This window comes from Chelon labrosus (genome assembly GCF_963514085.1).
Source record: "Chelon labrosus genome assembly, chromosome: 10".
Lineage (NCBI taxonomy): Eukaryota > Metazoa > Chordata > Actinopteri > Mugiliformes > Mugilidae > Chelon > Chelon labrosus.
Genome location: NC_140360.1, coordinates 7461471 through 7482506, shown reverse-complemented (window position 1 = coordinate 7482506; position 21036 = coordinate 7461471). Strand labels below are relative to the sequence as shown.

The following is a 21036-nucleotide window of genomic DNA, read 5'->3' as shown; positions in this document are numbered from 1 at the left end:
TCTTGTCTCAAACTTTAAGAGCCTCTCTCCGCACTGCTCTCTAAATTCCAGGAGATCACTGCAGTGAGACGCTCTGTCCCATCCCTGCACCTCCCTACCCAAAATCCCACGCCTTAACAGCTTTACCCATCCATTGCAACAGGCGGGGTCCGAAGGCCGTGCCATAGTTGGCTGTGGCGGGGGATGCCTGTCTACGCTGGAACCTTATGTTGTGAAGTGTGCTCATATGTGCTTATGTTGCTGAGGTTTTTTCCTGGTCCCACACTGTACTCCCCCCAGAGGAGTGTAGTCTGGGAGCTGCTTTTTTCTCCTCTTCTCTCCTCTTGTTTTTCTTCCCTTTCCTGCCCCCAATTTTCCAAGATGGTTCCACGGTCTATTCTTTTGGACCAAAGCAAATTCCTTGTATGTGTAGACATGCTTGGCCAATAAAGTCTGATTCTGATTCTGATTCTGATTCTGATTCTGACATTCTTTTGGTCACTAGCCAAAGTTCATGACTATAGGTGAGGGTTGGACTGTAGATCGATCACCACGACCGTTCAATACAGCACCCTCATTACTGCGACCATCTCACTGATCTCTTTAACCTCTGTATCTTTAACCCTCTACCTGACAAATGTAATATTGTTAGCCTCAAAGCATAATTGCCTAAGTCATATTTTAACATTTTCGGAAAACAAGAAAAAATAATTTTTTTAGCAAGCACATTGGTATTTTTTATTGTTACTGTAACAGTGGCCAAAAAATGACTTTTATGCTATGAGGCTAATGATATGCTGGTGTCTTTTTCAAGAATTAGTTGTAAATGCTAACTGTATCTCACTAAAGATGGCAATAGGTACAAAGCCTTTGCAACTGAGTGAAAATGTCTGCTAGTGTACCACAGCTTTACTGTAGGTTAGGGATAGGCGATATGGACTAAAACATTTATCCCGATAATTTCTGGTATTTATCACGGTAACAATAAAAATGACGATAAATAAACACCAATTCAGCCTAATCTTTTTGACTATAATGCATTGGCAAGTTTTATCTGAGTTGTTGTTTTTTTTACCGGACTCTTTGGATGAAGTCGACGCTGCTTCTGCATCCTTGCGCATTTTCTGGCTTTCTTGTTTGTGCTTGTGTTTGAGGTGGTGGAACAAATTAGTGGTGTCAGTGTCCTTTTTATGCACTATTTGTTTGCAAACCTTGCATGTTGTAATTTGCTGCTCCGCGTCAGACTTTTTAACCCCTTCATGCCTAGTGTCGCGAATTCGCGATGCATTGTTTCCGTTCAGACTGCAGCCGAAATAACGCAATACTCCAGTGTCGGTTTGTGCACTTTCATAGAAATTCCTAGGAACCTTTTGCAAGCACTAGTTTCTCGTAGGACCGGCAGGAGTGGTAAGCAAAAATACAAATATTTCATTATATAACTGAAAAATCAATTCAGACGTTAAGGGGTTAAAAACCAAACCCCAGGTGGAGCCTCATTTAGGAACGAGCTCCTCGCTGCCCGGCGTATCTGCTCTGCCTTCCGGCATTGTCAATTTGTCAATATTCCATACGTGTTGGGCTGCGAGTGTGTCGCGCACATATGTACGTCATCAAAGGGAATTTATCGTTTTTATCGCGGGATGACATATTCGTACCGTGGGGAATGTTTTTGACGATATATCGTAAACGATGAAATATTGCACATCCCTACTGTAGGTAGCTCCATACACTATGCTGTACCGTATACCGTAGCTGAAAGGCACCTTACTAGGAATGTAACTCACTATTAGACACTCCAACAACTATAATGGGTCCCTGTCTCTCAGCGGCCAGACAAGCACAGAAAATTCACCCCCTTTCAGCCTCCTAACTACCCTCTATTTAGACGTCTTCTGTCCTTTCTGTATTGCAGTGATTTCAGCAAAAGTGACTGTTGTTCAGCATTTATTAGGTTCCAGAACAATGCAGACACATCAGTGCACAAGTATAAATGTTTAAAATGGCATAGGCCACTCATATAGGCTAGGGACCCTGCATAGATCAGTTGCAGAAGCATAAACAAAGCTTTAATAGTAAGTTTATAATATCGGTTAAACGTTAGCCCCTCAGATGCATCGCCTCCACCTCTGCTATTGAGAATAAAGTCAAATATCAATGTTATACTCAATATTAAATATGCATTTGTATTTTTTACAGTTTTGATCATGATGGAGCACATCGTTTAAAACCAGGGCTGAAGAAGTGTAAGTCTTTTTGTGGAAGGCATTTCACTTTGAAATGAGGGTCAGATGAAATGATCAAACTTGAGTAATGGCAAATAATATGATAATGTCACTTTTATTATGAGTTAGATATAAATGTTTTGCACATTTTTCCCTAAAACAGGTAAAACATTCAAAACACAATTGCAAGTTTGCATGTACATTTTTCACCTTTTGATTGTTTTGTTGATTAGCTTGTGTCTGTATTCTGGAATGTTTTCTTTTCATTCATCTGCCAACTAAATTATATCTTGTGTGTTTTTTTCAGATTGTGCAGATCTCAGACTTGATGAAAGAACAGCAGGCAAAAGGCTTGTTCTATCCAAAGGGAACACAGTAAAAACAATAAACAAAGTGCAGGAGAGAGTTGAACGATGCAAAAACAGCGACAGGTTTAAGAGGACGCAGGTGTTTTCTGATAAGGGCTTCAAATGCCTCTGCTACTGGGAGGTGGAATGGGAAGGGGCCGTCGGCATTGCTGTGGCATATCGAGGAGTGGGTAGAGGATGGGACAGTAGTGGAGGCCTAGGATGCAATGACATGTCCTGGAGTCTGATTTGCTCCGAGCCTAAATACACTGCCAGACATGGGAACACATCAGAAGATGTTAAAATTTGCCAAAAAATAGCAGTGTTCCTGGACTGGGAAGGTGGAACTCTGAGTTATTACAATGTCTCATCAGGAAAGTTGAGCCTCATTCACACCTTCCGTGCAAAATTCACAGACCGTCTCTTCCCGAGCTTCTGGTTAAAGAATGGCTCTGTGACCTTATGTGACATAGACTGAACTCCTCTGTGATGCAAACATGTTGAATGTACTGTAGTGATCTCTACAATACATAGAGGCTCTACATTGACATTTTCCTTCACTTGCTCATATTATAAATCCACCAAATATTCTAGAGCAGAAGTCTTTAACAGGGGGTATTTTTCCCCAATTTCTTCCGATAAAATATAAATGTCTTTAAATACACATTAACATGAATCCAACATATCGTAGCGAATGGAGAAATGGAGGCAGAACATGTCGTCTTTCAGTCAGAAAGGCACACATTCAGTGACACACAGGAGCTCTGTCAAGCTAGTCAACAGTTCACAAGACTAGCCTGGACCCGTCTCTCCAACCCTCCTGTACACAAAGAGGAGGACCTGCCAATCATGAGTCCTCATTTGTGATTAGTTTTCCTGGGTTTCTGGTTCATGTATTTTAAGTTCTTGGGTTTTTACAGTCATGTTGTGGTGGTAAGTTTATCTGTTTTCAGTTTCCTGTTTTATTTTATTAAGTTCTTGGTTTCCTGTCTTGTGTCCCTTCCTGTATCTTCCCGCTTTTGTGATTGTCTTCCCCGTCTTGATTTGTTTCACCTGTTTCTCCTCAGCCCCCTGTCATGTGTGTATATATATAGCGCTGCCTACCCCTTTGTTCTCTGTTAGGTCGTACTTGCCTCAGCCCTCTCAGTCCTGAATTTGGGTCCTACCACCATTACCACGCAACCCTTCCTGATATAAGTAAATACAAAATACTTTATCACAAATGTTTTTTTTTATTATTTTTTTTTTCCAAAACAACACAAAATTGTCACTTGAGAACAAATGAAACGCTTTTTTTCAGGAAGTGTTCAGAAACTACAATACAATTTTAAAACTAAACCTCTCTCTTCATTGCACTTCTTTCTGTACTTTTTTCTTCAGTAAAAGTGTACAAAATTATCATTCCACAACAAATATTATTTTTTTAAGTAGCATGTATGTTTAGGAAGTACAATACAATACAAAAATAAGACAACATTTCTCCCCCTCCTGTGACAGCAGCAGCATTTAGATAAACACAGTCAGGTTGCCTCTTTAATGAAACTGCTGCAGTCGTACAAGAGAGAAACTGAAACTTCCATCTGCATTGGTATCGATATTATCGATATTTGGATCGATCCGGCCACCACTAGTTTGAGCCCAGAGCCCTTCTTGCAGTGAAGCATTAGCACTAACAACTTTGTTGCCATGTTAACACTGGAAAAGGACCAAATGGAGCACTGTCGTTAATGATGTGATGAAGTAAACTAAGAAAGACTGTTGTAAAGCTGTGAAGTATTTTGCCTACAAATTGTGTCATTTTCTGTTATTTAGAGGATTAAATTATTTTGATACTGCAAGCTGGGCACCTATTGAGACTCTTTAGTTGTGAGCTGTTTTTTAAATACACGTAACTTAGACTTAGATAAACTTTATTGATCCACAAGGGAAATTGCTTGGTTACAGTAGCTTAGTTGTCATAAAAAACACACTCTTAAGAACCTCAGATAAAAAGAAAAGATTAAGTTAAATAAAATAGAAATAAAAAATAAGTAGAATAAGATCTAGTAACATAAAATAGAAATAGTATAAGCCAAAATGTACAAATTATCATATTAGAATATGAACAAATGTACAAGAAATGGAAGAATATAAATATAAATTATATATACAGGGTAAGGTGTAAGGTGCAGTAGTATCCATTAACATTAATAACAATGAGTTATCTGTCACAGAAAGGTGAGTTGTTGTACAACTGGACAGAGGGGTATTTTTCCCCAATTTCTTCCGATAAAATATAAATGTCTTTATCACTTTGGTAATTTTCCTAAAATTTGTAAAGTATGGAGAGTGTTTCATTGAACTAGTCAGAGGTGCAGAAGAGACAAATATGCTCTAGAGGTATGAAAATATTCAAGCTTTTGTATCCCGCAAAAATAAGAAAACAGTTGTTTCTACAATTCACTGTATTTTGATGTTTTGATGTTTAAATGTGGTTTGGACAGCATCAAAAAATGTGTCACGGGAAGTGTCATGGAGTACTACAGGAACAGCAATGCAGCCTGCAATCGGTTAATAGAGAACCCCTGTACTACTGCCATAATAAACTGATGCAAATTTCAGATTTATCTATGTCACTAGTATATAATAAAATATTAAGAAGATAAATAGATTAATGTTTGAAATGTGCAAACTACAGATGTTAATGTAGTTTATATGAATGTTTTATTGATTTGTTTTGTAAATGTATGTTATTATGTCTGTAAAATATGAAGCTGTAATAAATAATAGTGATAATGATAATGTCTTTATAAATGAATTCAGTCTACTTCCTCTACATTATCTACCATGTTGACCACTTTGAGTTTTTGTCCCTTTGTTTGTGAGAGAGATTGGTCCCTTGAAGTCTTCAGCATCCCCGCAGCATGTGTTCCCACATTTACATCCCTGTTCACACCTGGCATTAATATATGACTTAAGTGGTCCAATCACAAGTGGACAGCTTTAAGTAAATCTTTTTTTACACCTGGAATTAGATTGCGACCCTGCTCAGTTCTCGCATTAACATCCATCCTAGGCAATCTGACTGAAAGCAAGTGACCAGCTTTTAGTGCCTGTGTTCACACCTGGTATTAAAACACATCTTAGACTTAGACTTAGATAAACTTTATTGATCCACAAGGGAAATTGCTTGGTTACAGTAGCTTAGTTGTCCATAAAAACACACTCTTAAGAACCTCAGATAAAAGAAAAGATTAAATTAAATAAAATAGAAATAAAAAATAAGTAGAATAAAATCAAGTAACATAGAATAGAAATAGTATAAGCCAAAATGTACAAATTATCATATTAGCATATGAACAAATGTACAAGAAATGGAAGAATATAAATTATATATATATAAATTATATATACAGGGTAAGGTATAAGGTGCAGTAGTGTCCATTGACATTAATAACATTGAGTTATCTGTCACAGAAAGGTGAGTTGTTGTACAACTGGACAGAGAATGGTATGAATGACGTCCTGTAGCGTTCAGTGTGGGAGCGGAGCTGGATCAGTCTGTTGGAGAATGAGCTCCGCTGCCCCTCAATTGTCTGGTGTAGTGGATGTGACGGATTGTCCATGATGGAGAGCAGTTTGTCCAGTGTCCTCCTGTCCCTCACTGAGACAAACGTCTCCAACTTACTGCCAATCACATGACCAGCCTTTCGGATCAACTTGTCGATCCTACTTATGTCCTTTTTGCTGGTGCTGCTCCCCCAACAAACCACAGCAAAGTACAGGGCACTCGCAACAACAGACTGGTAGAACATCTCCACATGTGTCTCCAGACAGCTCTTCACATCCGATCTGAGTTTAGAGCTCTGTATGCAAATAAACAACGACATCATAACCTGATTTGATGATGATTAACTGATATGAACAAAATCTTTGCGTGTGTTGTGTTTTTTAAATGTGTCCTATTCCAAACTTCTTAAATCTTTCCTCTGACAGCACCTACATAAAAATAAATAAAACAAATAGACATTTTAAACTCAGTTGCTGGCCTGAAATCATCATTGAAAACACTTCTAAACAATATAGAAATACAATAAATATTATAACCAACACTAGCATCCTGATATATTTCTATAAAAGCCAACTTGTTGGTTGGGATAACAAACGTTAGCCCAAATTAAAAATATTCTGAGATCTGCATATTGTACTGCTCTTGTTACAAATAACATTGGGAGAACACGTGGTGATTTCTAACATTGACATTTATGAAGAAGTTCACTTTAGCTTTTTTTTTTTTTCTGGGATTCTTAATTAAACAGGGGATTTAAAGTTTCCCTCACTGTCACTTCACTGATGCTGTTACAGTTTCCACAACAAGTTTCCTCATCCCTGCTGAGACTCTGCTGCTGTGTCTGTGCCTACATTTAGTACTGCTGAATCAATGAAGAGGAAAAAAGGAACCAGTGTGACGAGCAGAAAATATTTCAACATCCGTCAACGCAGAGACTCTGGGTCTGTCTCAAATCGCGTACTTCTGCACTTACAATACCTAATTTGAGTACGTGAGGGCGTTCACACTGAAAATTCCAACGAGACGAAGTGCGCTGCAAGTACCCGGATGGTGTACTCATAACGGTCAAAAAGCTGAGTGTGGAACGCCTCACACTTTCCACCCTAAACGGTAGCCATCTTGGCTACGAAGCGGAAGGGGAGGGACTATCAACCCAATTCAAACCAATTCAAGCGATAGTAGGCGCGTTCGACTTGTCTGCGCCTGTCTGAGTCTGACTTGCTTACGTCAGCGTGATCTTACGCCGACTGTAGGGGTGGAGCATAAAACGGCTGCAGACAAGTCGGACACGGTCAACTTCGTGTAAACAATGGCGGATCTCGCGGTGTTTGCATTCGTTGTTGCTGACGAAATAGAACCTTTGGAGTTACCGGAATTTATACCCGTGTTACAACAAGCATGCTGTATGCAAAGGATTGTGAATAGCAGCAAATCTACTGAATAAGGATTAAGTAGCATAGTGCTTTGGTCTCCAATCTTGGCGAACATGAACTGCTGATTAGGCTACTGATTTGAATATTTACTTTTACACCCAAAGTCGTTTAGCACCTGTAACTCAACCATGAAACGAATTCACAGAAAGATATTGAGATGGAGATTAAATGCCATTTGTTTTCATTTTCAGACAGACAGGTGTGAAGAAGAACCCCAAAAACCTACTAACCGTTAACAAGATTTGAACTACGGACGGCCGATCGCCAGACTGACGTGTTACCCACTAAACCAATTTAGGATGATACTGAAGAAGCAGTACTACGATATAAGTAAAGGATAATGGACGACACTTCTACAAATTGAATGCACGCGTTCTAGATGGTAAAAGGTCCCAACGTGAAGCCTTAGAATGCAACCTGCGTTGTGTTGAGCTCTGCACACGCCCGGACTCGAACCAGCAGCACCTCGGATTGGGAGGCGAGCGTGCTGACAGTTGAGCCAATAGCCCAGGCTGTTTTTATTTTCAGATAGTCTAATGGAGTGAAGTCCATTATCCCGCTTATTCTACTGTTACCAACATGTTAAAAATGCCTTTTTACTGTTTAATGGAAGAAATTAACTCTGCATTGAACTGCAGTCAGATGTACAACGTTTTCAGTAGGCCAGCCTACCATTGTTGCAGAAATCACATATAAGAAGGTATCCCTTCCATTTCTGTTCATTTTCGCATATTCCAACATAACGAAGCGAGAAACGTCAAAATCGTCATGAGGAGATTCCTCCCAAACTGCCCAATCACGTCTTTGAACTGACGTCATGAGGGCGGGTTTCCGGTCGTGCAGTTCGTTGGAGAGGATGGGGGGGCACGAGATGGCGACCGCGGTAGACGCATGTTTCAGTGGCTGAGCGGATTTTCAGATCTTTATCCCTTGCCTTTACCCTGCAACTCTTAACATGGCGCTCTAGACACTTATGAACAGTGTGTAGACAATCTCCCAACTTTTTATATACTCGTCCTTCAGTTAACGCGAAGTTAATTCCCCGTTTTGCCGACCGGACCACACAAGCTCTGCTAAGCTAACTAAAAAAAAGAAAAGACGCTACATTGCTCCTGTGTGTGCTGCCTTCTCCGTCAACATGACGCAAAACGAGCAAGGAAAGAAACGCAAAGAAAAAGAACCTCCAATCTACAATGAAGGTATGATTTTCGGAGTACCAGTAAATAATAACAAGACACCAGAAAGCTCCTCAGCTATTCCTGCTTCTACTGATGCTACTTCAGCCTCCACCGACCACGACTATGCCTTCTCTGAAGCTCACGCTTGCAACCAAGATGCTAACCTTATTCCTCCGCCTGTATCTGCCCCTGATACACCTGTTAAGCCAAAAGGTAAAAAACAAAAGGCTGAGATGTCTCTAGCAGACTTGCAGGACAATATTGTCACCGCAATCAATGTGCGTGCAGATAACTTGGAAGGCATGATCACCAGGAACGCAGTGAGCATTGAGGCCCTGAAGAAGTCAGTTGATTTCGCCTTTGCAGAAGTAGAATCATTAAAGACTGATATGGAAAAAGTCAAAACTGCCTGTGAAAGCCATGAACAACAAATAGCAGACCTGCTACTTAAGGTCAACGAGGCTGAAAGATATGGTCGGAGGTGGAACCTCAGACTCCATGGTATCCCTGAAGGCAACCCAGAAGACATCAAGATCAAGGTTATCAACATCTGCTGTGCTGTCATACCTGGCTCTCAGCAGAAAATTGCAGATGACATCGACATCGTCCACCGCCTAGGGAGACACCAAGGGATCCCAAACAAACCCAGGACCACCATTATCCGCTTCACAAATAGATCCACAAGAGACCTTCTGTGGAGAGCGGCAAAAAAAAGTGAATATCTCAAAAGCAATAAGCTGAGATTTGCTGAAGATCTAACTGCTGGTGACAAAGCACTGCGAAACAAGCTGTGGCCCATGATTGAAGCTGCAAAGAGAGAAGGAAAGAAGGCGCACTTTGCAGGTACCCGTGTCATCATTGATGGAAGGGAGGTACGTCCAGAGCATCTGGATCGAGCCCAGATGACCGCTTCACCTAGTGGGGCGGCTCCCCACGCTTAAAAAGGATCTACTAGGAGACGCTGAAGATCGATCTCTAAATTCCAGACGAAATGACATTGACTATGGCTCATTATTACCATGATGGGGGATATGGAAAGAAACTAGGTATGTAAAATGTACTTTTTGTAATTGAAAGACTTTTTCTCTCTCCTCCTTAATACTTTCTTTTTTTTTCTATTTTGAAAATTGAAAACTGAAGCCATTTTCTACTGAAAATATCTATGGCTCATTATTACCATGATGGGGGACATGGAAAGAAACTAAGAATGTAAAATGTACTTTTTGTAATTAAAAGACTTTTCTTTCTCCTCCTTAATACTTACTTTTTTTTTCTATTTTGAAAACTGAAAACTGAAGCCATTTTCTACTGAAAATATCTACCTGCGGAGATTGTTTAACACTGAATTATATAGTATTGTTGTTCTATTTTACTATGGGATAGAGACTGTTCCTTATATTTTCCCAGAACCTTACCTTTTATAGTACTTGTTATTAGTACTTTTTGTTACATTGTCTTTCTCTGTTTTTTCTCTAAATGCCAGGGGGCTAAGGCAGAATATCAAACGAAAAGCTTTATTTCTATTTGCAAAACAACAAAAGACTGATTTTTCTTTTTTTCAAGAGACGCACTCAGTTAAAAATGATGCACGATTATGGAAAGCACAGTGGGGTAACGATATTTGGTTATCTCATGGTTCAGAAAGAGTAGCAGGTGCTGCTATTCTGAAGAACTCCTTTAACGGGGACATATTACATTCTGAAGGTGATCCTAAAGGTCATTTCTTTATTTTGATTATTAATTTCAATGATATTGTAATTCTGCTAGTTAACCTGTATGGATACAATTCGAAGGGTGAAAACGATGTTTTGCTTGATGTGTTAGAATCGCGCTTCCTACATTGGCTTTCTAAATATCCAAATGCAATGATAGTGATGGGGGGGGACTTTAATATTGCTCTGGATGGTCTTCAAGACAGGTGGCCTCCGCGATCCAATTATTATATGGCCTCCAGTTTAATACAATTTATGCATAAGTTCAACTTAATCGATATATGGAGAGAAAAAAACCCTGGTGTGAGTTCATATACTTGGAACAATAAAACATATTCTAGCTTATCCCGCATAGACTTTTGGTTGATTTCTAACTGTTTTGATAGTGATATTATCAAAGTCGATATCCTCCCTACTCCTTTAACAGACCACAAAGCAATCTCAATACAAATCTCTCTTAATCCTAATATTTACCATAGAAGTTCTTACTGGAAACTGAATAGTTCTATTTTGAAACATGACACTGTCTCTAAAACTGTCCAATCATTAATTGAACGTAGAAAACAATTTTTGTAGTAATTGGGAAATTTTAAAATTTGAATTATCAAAATTCCTGAGAGCTTATGGAAGTTCGGTTACAAAAGCCAAAAAAGCTGAAGAAGAAGCTCTAATCTCAGAAATAACATCAATAACACAAAAAATTCAGGTAAATATAACTGAAAATGATTCTCAGCGTTTAATTAGTCTACAAAACAAATTAGATGACATTTATAGACTGAAAGCCGAAGGGGCCTTTGTGAGAAGTAGAAGAAGGTGGCTCGAGGAAGGGGAGCAGAATACTGCTTACTTTTTTAGACTTGAAAAATATTTTGCTAAAAACAACACAATACAAAAATTAAATATTGATGGAGACATTACAGATGACCCCCGTAAAATAGCCAAATTCTGTTCAGATTTTTACACCAAACTATATGAATCCAAATACTGCGAAGAGTCTACCCGTAAATTTTTAGGGTCTCTTACAGAAACTAAATCAATTGATATTGACTTAAAAGAATCTTGTGACAAACCAGTTACACTACAGGAAGTTCTATTGGCCATCGAACATCTCAAACTTAATAAATCTCCAGGCACAGATGGTCTTACCTCTGAATTTTATAAAACATTCTCCAAACAGCTTGCACCTTTCCTCTTAGGTCTTTTCCTAGAATGTATTAGAAATGGATCCCTTCCTCCCACCTTAACCCAAGGCCTTATATCTTTAATACCAAAACCAAAGAAAGACAAACTCTTTATTGACAATTGGCGCCCAATTTGTCTACTTAACAATGATTACAAATTATTTGCATTGATTTTTGCTAAAAGAATTAAATCTGTTTTAGACTATATAATTGATGAAACTCAATCCGGCTTCATGAGAAATAGACACATCTCTAACAATGTTAGATTAGTGCTCGATTTAATTGATTATTCGGACTTATGCCTTGATGAAAGTTTCATTCTTTTTCTAGATTTCTACAAAGCTTTCGATACAATAGAACATAAATTTATTTTTCATGCCCTAGAAAAATTTGGCTTCGGTTCATATTTCAGCAGTGCCATCCAAACAATGTACACAAACGGAAACTGCTCAATCAAATTGCATTCTGGTACTTCTCCCCGTTTTTTCCTCAAACGTGGAGTCAGGCAGGGATGCCCTATTTCTCCTTACCTTTTCCTCTTATGTACGCAGCTACTCACTGACTCTATAAAGCTTAGTCCATTAAAAGGTATCTCAATAGCTGGCAACGACGTTATCATCAGCCAACTGGCTGATGATACAACCTTATTCTTAAAAAATAGCTCTCAGATACCTTTAGCCATTGATTTGATTAATACTTTCTCTATTGCTTCCGGACTTTGCTTGAATTTAAAGAAATGCGAATTGCTTGCTCTCAAACTCTGTAATATCCCTTCTATATGTAGTATACCTGTAAAAGACTCTGTTACTTACTTAGGTATTGTTATTACTAAGGATAAGGAGACCAGATGTGATTTAAATTTTAACTTAATTATTGATAAAACCCAGAAAAAACTCAATCAGTGGCTGCAGAGAGATTTGTCATTGAGAGGCAGGATCTTGCTAACCAAAGCTGAGGGACTATCCCGTTTAACATACGCTGCTCTATCTCTTGATGTTAACAAAAAGACTTCAAAAAACATTGACAAGATGCTATTTAACTTTGTGTGGCGAAACAAATGCCATTACATTAAAAAAACAGTAATAATGAACTCTTATGATAAGGGTGGTCTTAACTTCCTAGATTTTCACACTCTGAACAATACCTTTAAAATTAATTGGCTAAAACAATTCCTCAAGAACCCCTCTTCAACATGGAACTTTATTCCAAACTTTATTTTCTCTAAAATAGGAGGCTTAAATTTCCTTTTATTCTGTAACTATAATATTGAAAAAATCCCCTTAAAGCTATCCAACTTCCACAAACAGATGCTTCTTTTCTGGTCATTAATATATAAACATAATTTTTCGCCACATAGGTACTACATATGGAATAATAGAGACATTATATATAGAAACAAATCTTTATTTTACTCCCATTGGTTTATACACAACATACTTTTAGTTCATCAGCTGTTTAATTCAAATGGATCATTATTTACATATCAAGAATTTATCCTAAAATATAGAATCCCTATTCCTATTAGTGAATTTAATATAGTCATAAATGCGATCCCTTCTGGGGTAATTATGTTATTTAAAAGTACATTTGTACAGAACCCAACACTTTTGCCCTTTGATCCAACCAAATCAGATATAGGCCAGGTTTGTTTCTCCTCAACACGTAAAAGTAATCGTAATATACGCTCTTTATTTCAGAAAGAAGTCGTATCGATTCCATATGTAGTAACTTATTGGAATAACTTTATTAATAACCTTAACTGGAAAAAAATATGGAACCTACCTGCTAGATTCATGATTAATAATAAAGTAAAAGAAGTATCCTTTAAAATAATTCATAGAATTTATCCATCTAAAGTTTTTTTACAGCGTTTTATAAAAGATATAGATTTAAACTGCTCTTTCTGTGCAGGACACCCTGAAGATGTTTTTCATTTATTTTGGTCTTGCCCTTTCACAACCAAGTTATGGGAAGATATTTGTAACCTGATTTGTCACTTGATTGAACCTCTTTTGTCCCTGTGCTTTGAACATGTATTGTTTGGCTTCACTGAAATTCCTTCTGCTAAAGAAAAACAATATTACATCATCAATCTTATTTTACAGTTAGCTAAATGGCACATCCACAAATGCAGATACTCAAATCACAAACCACTTTTTCTTATTTTTAAAAATGAAGCCAAACAATACATTAAATCTATTGAAAAATCCATTAATATGAAAGCCGTAAAAACGCTGAATTTATGTTCGCTTTATAATGTTTTTGTATGAAAGCTTGTCTCTCTACTGTATTATTTGCATTGAAACCCCCTGGCGATATTTTATTTTGTTGATGTACCAATTTGTATGACTATTTTGACCTAATAAAGTTTATAAAAAAAAAAAAAAAGTTCGTTGGAGAGCAACTGCAAGATCTGTCTGCAGGCGAAGACTCCCGCGATATTTTAAGGTCATGTGACATGGTGACGTAGTGGTAAGTCCCTCCCCGTCTGACACAAGTCGGACAGGATTTCTAACCAGCATGCATTGCGTCCATCCCAGCATGCATTGCGTCCATCCCAGGATGCATCACGTCAAGTCAGACTCAGACAGATCTGCATCAAGTCGAACGCGCCCATAAACAGATGCTTCTTTCATGGTCCCTAATATATAAACACAACTTTTCTCCACACAGATATTACATTTGGAACAACAAGGATATAACCCACAGAAACAAATCCTTATTTTACCCTACCTGGTTTTCACATAGCATACTACTGGTTCACCAGCTGTTTGACTCCAATGGTTCATTACTTACGTATGATAATTTTATTTCAAAACATAACATTTCAATTTCTGCTGAGGAATTCAATATAATTATTCATGCAGTTCCTGCTGGTGTTTCTTTGTTGTTTGGTGGCTCAGTGAACCAGATGTTACTTCATCTGCCTCTGGATCCATCTCAGACTGAAGTAGGAAGGATTTGTTTCTTAACCATACGCAACAGCAACCGCCTCATTCGTAACTTGTTTCAAAGGGACATAGTTTCTCTTCCATACATTATATTTTATTGGAATAATCTCTTACCAAATCTCGACTGGAAAAAAATCTGGACGTTACCATCTAAATATATGCTTAACAACAAAATAAAAGAAGTATCTTTTAAATTAATTCACAAGATTTATCCCTCTAAAATATTTCTTTTACAGCGCTTTAGAAAGCACATTGATACCGACTGCTCTTTCTGTTCTAAATGCCCAGAAGACAATTTTCATCTGTTTTGGTCTTGTACTTTTTCAAATAGTTTCTGGAATGATGTTAGTCTTTTTATTTCTACTCATATTGATGACAGTTTTACTCTTTGTTTTGAGAATGTACTGTTTGGTTTCACATCTTTTACTCCATCTAAAAGCAACCAGTACTATATAATTAACCTTATTATTTTATTAGCCAAATTCCATATTCATAAATGCAGATATATCAATAAAAATCCTTGTTTTCGTTTTTTTCAAAATGAAACCAAGCAGTACATTCACACTATTAGGAACTCCACTAACACCAAAGCCATCAAAACAGTAGGTTTGTGTAATGTATTTAATGTTTTTATGTGAACTGTTTCTTGTTTGTGGCCCCCTGGCTAAACTTTCTATTTCTCTGTTTTGTTTGTTCAATTTTCAATAAAGTTTAAAAAAAAAAAAAAAGTCGAACGCGCCTAGTGCGTGATGCATGCTGGGTAGAACAAGTTCATTTTAACCAATCATATTCGAGATCTATGAGCATGACAACCCAGCATGCATCACGTCAAGTCAGATCTGCACAGATCTGCATGAAGTCGAACGCGCCTAGTAGGGTGACCACCCGTCCCGCGTAGCGCGTGCGCGCACAGCGTTTGAGGGACGCATGAATTGGGCTTCCTGTGGTGTTGAGCAACTACAATTCCTGTTAATCCTATAATTTCATATTATAATTTATTTAAAGTGAATAAATTGTAATGAAAAATAAATAAAATTAAATAGCTTAAGTAAAACGTAAGTGGAAATGCATCTGTCAACTCATTCATTGTTCAAAATATTATGAATCTTTATTTAGAAAAAAAATACACATTGGTTGCCCTATTCATGAGCATACATCAGCAATTACGCATGTTTAGGGGAATAGGGCATTATTAATATACCATGTAAGGTGGTATGTGCTAGAAATGGGTAAACCACTATCAGTGAGTCTGCCCATGGGGTGGGGGCACCGCCGCGCCAGGCAGTGTCCCACATTGTCCCTTGGAAACATACCCCTTGTCCCCCCTTGGGCTTATTAGCAGGTGGTCACCCTAGCGCCTAGTGATTTGGAAGCGGTGGTGGAGCAGTTTTACAGGTCCATACAGATGTAAGTTACAATATGACATTTAATGAAAATGATCTATATTGCTGTTTTACACGTAGTACTATTAAATTGCTGCTCGATATACGCTTGCGGTCAAAATCAAAATACGGCGTTAGTCATTCGTCATTTCCGGTAAGTGTTCGACTTCATACTCTGCATGACGTCGAACACGCCTACTACCTTTTTGAAAATTACGCTCTACGTAGAGCGTAATTTGCATGTGTATAAACTATGTATAAACACTATGCATACGTATGCATAGTGCTCATAGTACATGATGTGAAGTGTACTGACGAAAGTACGCCATTTGAGACACAGTCACGGTGAAGGTTTAAACTTGCACAGCCAATAGACTGCAGAGGAAGTGTCTGCTGCTGCAGACCGGGAATGAAAGTGAAAGAAGTAGCGATCATCTTATTGAACTGCAGACATGTCAGCCGTTTGTCTTCCCGTTTGCTGGTAAGAACGTGTCTAAATCTTGTAATTAAATGTCAGTATTTATTAAGTTTTATTTTGGTTCTCATTGACCTGGAGCCGCGTTGTTCATTACACCTGCACAGAGACCGTGGTTATGGGTGTTTTGTTTTATCGCATTTATAAATAGTTTGACTTGGAGAAAACGACGAGCCTTTCTCATTTGACGAGACGAGTTTCTCATTTTTGCAGGTGCATCTCAAAGTCACAGCCTTAGAAAGTCACAACATTCCTCTTCCTGACCACGATGTCATTATCTAATCACGCGGTAGGCCTATTACTTGATTTCTTTATCGAAGGTACCTTATCCACCTTGAATATAAGTCGAGAAGTAGGTAAGTCAGGAAGTGACGGTTGGCAGAAGCAAGACACAAAATGGCTTTCTTTTTTATAATTTGTTCTGCATATCTGTAACTTTCTGTCTCTTGCCTCCTGTCTATCCTATGTGGTGGTAATGTTATTTAACCACATCATAAATTACATTTGGGAAAAAAAAATGAAATCGGGTTATTATTTAAAGGTGCAGTTCTAGTTTATACACTGTAAAATATTTCAAGTCAGTAAAACTTAAACATAAAAGTTCATCCACTGCCTTAAAAATGTGAGTAAACTCAACCAATTCCTCACTATTTCAACTCACATTTCCAAGTTAACATCAGTTTAACTTGTTGTTTGTTTCTACTTAGATTTCTCATCTGGACAACTATGGGAAGTTTTAAAGTTTATGTAAACTTCTTTTTTTTTTTTTTTTTTTTTTTTTTAGGCCGTTTAGAGAGGAGGAAATTAAAATCTGACACAGCCACTTTGAGATTTATTCCTGTTACGGCTTCTAAAATCTAAATCCTGTTTGTAGAGTGTTGTTTTAAAGGTATCACCATTTTATAGTAATGGTTCTGTCTAATTAAAAAATGCAAAAATAGCAGCAGCCTCAGCATTCAAATCATATCACTCCTCTTCCTCCTCCTCCTCCTCTTCCTCCTCCTCCTCCTCTTCCCCCTCCTCCTCCTCCATCACTCAAAACTTGATATGAGTTAGATGAACATTGACCACACAGACAAAACTCACAAGAAGTCAAGACAATGGATTAGTTTAAATTTAAAGTTTAAAAAAACTTATTAAATTGAGGTCAATATCAAAAACTTAAAAAGAAGAAAAATATTCACATATCTTAATGGGGCTGTAATGTTTTACAGTGTATGATCAAAGAGAGTTCTGCTTAAACACTTAAGCAGTGTTAAACATTTGTCCTGAATAATATTACACTTAAAAAGACATTTCAACATTGATGGCCCGTCATGTAAAACAGACTTACTCGCCTGCCATGTATTGGCACATGCACATGACAGTATGAAAAGGTGTAAAATAACTTATTTCTTGAAATGCAGGGGCCAGTTTTACTTGCACTCAGCCATGTTTCCATGAGAAGTGACTTCTCCAAGAAAGGACCTGAAAACATGAAAAATGGATTCAAGGTAAGAAACTGTGATGATGTTTCCCTGTGACAGGGACATAATAGAATTAAGTGAAAACCAATGTTTCAGTGTTGCCCATGTAATGGTTTATTGATTGACACTGAACATGATTTGTTATGTAGATGTGATTCCTGTGACTTGGGTTTGACCATTTAGAAGATCACATTTAAAGTTGGTGTGAGATGGAAGGAAGTTCTTTTCACATCTCGTCATTATGTTGCAAGACAACCAGGTTTTCAAGCCCTGTCTTACAGCTGGAGAGAACATTTGCGATCTCATTACCGTACTCTATTTGCAAATAAACCCTTACAACGTTTGGGGCAGTGTTTTTCAACCTTTTTCGAGCCAAGGTACATTTTTTTCATTGAAAAAAATCACAGGCACAGCACCAACTGAAAATGTTTTTTTAAAAAATGAAACTCTTTAGCCTATATTAACAGTATAAAGTCATTGCTGTCGAAGTGTCGTGGATAGGAATCAAATAAACACAAAGAGAAAAGTATGATCTTTCACAATTTCTACTCAATCAGTAAGATATTGTGCAATCAGCAGCTCCATTGGTATCTATTGCTGTTTCAGAACCATCAACCAACGTAACAGTTGTAAATCTTGTGAAATTATCCATTCATAATGTGGTTTCACCTGACCTGACTGAGAGAAATGGCAGACAGACTATAAACTGCATTTCAGTCCATCACACCTTGTTGTCTTTCACAACTTGCATGACACGGAAATGTGACTGACAACATGCCAAGGACTAACAACACTGCTGCGTACTAAGTACCAATATTGAATGGAGGTGTAATGCTTGTGACTTGAGTTGTGCTGACATGCACAAACTCCTTCTTGAAATGCAAAATGTATAATTAAGGATTTCCTTTGTGTCTGCTTTCATTCAGTTATTTGATTCAACTGTGTAGACCACCTTCACCTGCACCCAGTGGTGTCTCTGTGAGAAGTGATTGGTCCAAGGATGAACCAGAAAACTTCAGGAAAGAACCAAGGTAGGGAACTGTGATGACATTTGTGTATGAAAGAGCCAATATCAGATAGTGAGGGCAATGACTAAGGCTAAGATCAGACAAAATGTTGATGTGTTTTGATGTTGTCAGTTTGAACTATGAACTCATAATGTTGTACATTTTACCTGACCTGACTGAGAGAAATGGCAGACTATAAGCTGGATTTCAGTCTATCACACCTTGCTGTCTTTCACAACTTGCATGACACGGAAATGTGACTGACAACATGCCAAGGACTGACAACACTGATTTTGCTGCTGTGTACTGAGTACCAACATTGGATGTTTTGCATGTATCATGGTTTAATCAGTGACAATGGACATAGGTGTAATGCTTGTAACTTGAGTTGTGCTGACATGTACTGATTCCCTCTTGAAATGCAAAACTTATAATTAAGGATTTCCTTCGTGTCCTCTTCCATTTGTCTGTTTGGTTAAACTCTATAGACCACCTTCACCTGCATCCAGTGGTGTCTCTGTGAAAAGTGATCGGTCCAAGAATGAACCAGAAAACTTCAGGAAAGCACCAAGGTAGGAAACTGGTGACATTTGTGTTTTACTAGAGACAAATTCAGAGACAACAAGAGAGACCATATAGAAGTTAGTCACTATATGAAATGTACTGGCATGAATATGTTCTCTCTTGAAATACAAAAAATGTAATTAAAGATTTCCTTCACATGCTGTTCATTACATGTTTGATTAAATTCAATAGACCGCCTTCACCTGCACCTAGTGGTGTCTCTATGAGAAGTGACTGGTCCAAGGATGAACCAGAAAACTTTAGGAAAGAAGAACCAAGGTAGGAAACTGTGGTGACATTTGTGTTTGGTAGAGCCACATTCAGAGACAACAAGAGAGACCATGTAGAAGATAGTTACTATGTGAAATGTATTGACATAAATATGTTCTCTCTTGAAATACAAAAAATGAAATTAAAGATTTCCTTCACATGCCGTTCATTACCTGTTTGGTTAAACTCTATAGACCACCTTCACCTGCACCCAGTGGTGTCTCTATGAGAAGTGACTGGTCCAAGGATGAACCAGAAAACTTCAGGAAAGAACCAAGGTAGTGAACTGTGGTGACATTTGTGTTCAGTAGAGGCACATTCAGAGACAACAAGAGAGACCATATAGAAGTTAGTCACTATGTGAAATGTACTGGCATGAATATGTTCTCTCTTGAAATACAAAAAATGTAATTAAAGATTTCCTTCACATGTCGTTCATTACATGTTTGATTAAATTCTATAGACCGCCTTCACCTACACACAGTGATGTCTCTATGAAAAGTGATCGGTCCAAGAATGAACCAGAAAACTTCAGGAAAGCACCAAGGTAGGAAACTGGTGACATTTGTGTTTTACTAGAGACAAATTCAGAGACAAAAGAAATGTAATGACATCATAATTAATGATGATTTCCTTCGCATGTCGTTCATTACCTGTTTGGTTAAACCTCAAAGACCACCTTCACCTGCACCCAGTGGTGTCTCTATGAAAAGTGATTGATCCTTTGAGATAGTGAGGGCAATGACTAATGCTTAGATCAGACAAAATGTTGATGTGTTTTGATTTTTTAAGTTTGAACTGTGAACTCGTAATTTTCTTTTACCTGACCTGACTGAGAGAAATGGCAGACTGTAAGCTGGATTTCAGTCTATCACAGCTTGTTGTCCTTCACAACTTGCATGACACGGAAATGTGACTGACAACATGCCAAGGACTGACAACACTGATTTTGCTGCTGTGTACTGAGTACCAACATTGGATGTTTTGCATGTGTAATGGTTTAATCAGTGACAATGGACATAGGTGTAATTAGGGCTGGGCGATAAAACGATAACGATATATATCGCGATAGACACGTGATCGATATCAATAGAAAATACGTTCGATAGAATGTTCGATAATTTCACTTGAACTCTGTTAGAGAAAAATAGGAAGAAAACCCCGAGCCAGAACTGCAAGTCATTCTGGGGGATGTAGGCAGAGGAGGGCTTTAGCCTCTCGACCTATCACGGCCCAGCTAAGTCAGGTTGGTGGCATCAATAACAACAACAACAACAAAAAAAGAACGGCGTGGAGTGAAAGTAGGACATGAGTGCGAC

General features: G+C 38.0%; 3 protein-coding genes across 5 annotated transcripts in view; all 3 read left to right on the top strand.

Annotated features, from left to right (window-relative positions):
- Positions 1–5308, top strand: part of LOC311494515 (uncharacterized protein) — a 28687-nt gene extending 23379 nt beyond the window's left edge. For all 3 annotated transcript variants that reach the window (XM_084553594.1, XM_084553593.1, XM_084553595.1), the window contains 2 exons: positions 2176–2222; positions 2509–5308. In XM_084553594.1, the coding sequence (XP_084409720.1) occupies positions 2176–2222; positions 2509–3026 (565 nt within the window). In that variant the 3' untranslated portion in view covers positions 3027–5308. The remainder of the gene's footprint in view (positions 1–2175; positions 2223–2508) is intronic.
- A 3109-nt stretch (positions 5309–8417) lies between these two features.
- On the top strand, positions 8418–15234 carry LOC311494891 (uncharacterized protein). The gene is made up of 2 exons (XM_084554154.1): positions 8418–8922; positions 8998–15234. Exons 1-2 carry the CDS (start codon positions 8670–8672, stop codon positions 9648–9650), a joined length of 906 nt encoding a protein of 301 aa, XP_084410280.1. The 5' UTR covers positions 8418–8669; the 3' UTR covers positions 9651–15234.
- Positions 15235–17873: 2639 nt separating this feature from the next.
- LOC311493760 (uncharacterized protein) lies at positions 17874–20437 on the top strand (the record flags this gene model as incomplete). The annotated part of the gene is made up of 7 exons (XM_084552538.1): positions 17874–17903; positions 18803–18907; positions 19372–19455; positions 19640–19726; positions 19912–19995; positions 20181–20264; positions 20392–20437. The coding sequence occupies exons 1-7, from the start codon at positions 17893–17895 to the stop codon at positions 20435–20437; spliced, it is 501 nt and encodes a 166-aa protein (XP_084408664.1). The 5' UTR covers positions 17874–17892.
- Between the last annotated feature and the right edge of the window lie 599 nt (positions 20438–21036).

Coding starts and splice junctions, on each gene's coding strand:
- LOC311494891 (XM_084554154.1), top strand. CDS start 8,670: ATGACGCAAAACGAGCAAGGAAAGAAACGCAAAGAAAAAGAACCTCCA. Junction 8,923..8,997: donor TACACCTGTTAAGCCAAAAG/GTAAAAAACAAA, acceptor ATGTGCGTGCAG/ATAACTTGGAAGGCATGATC.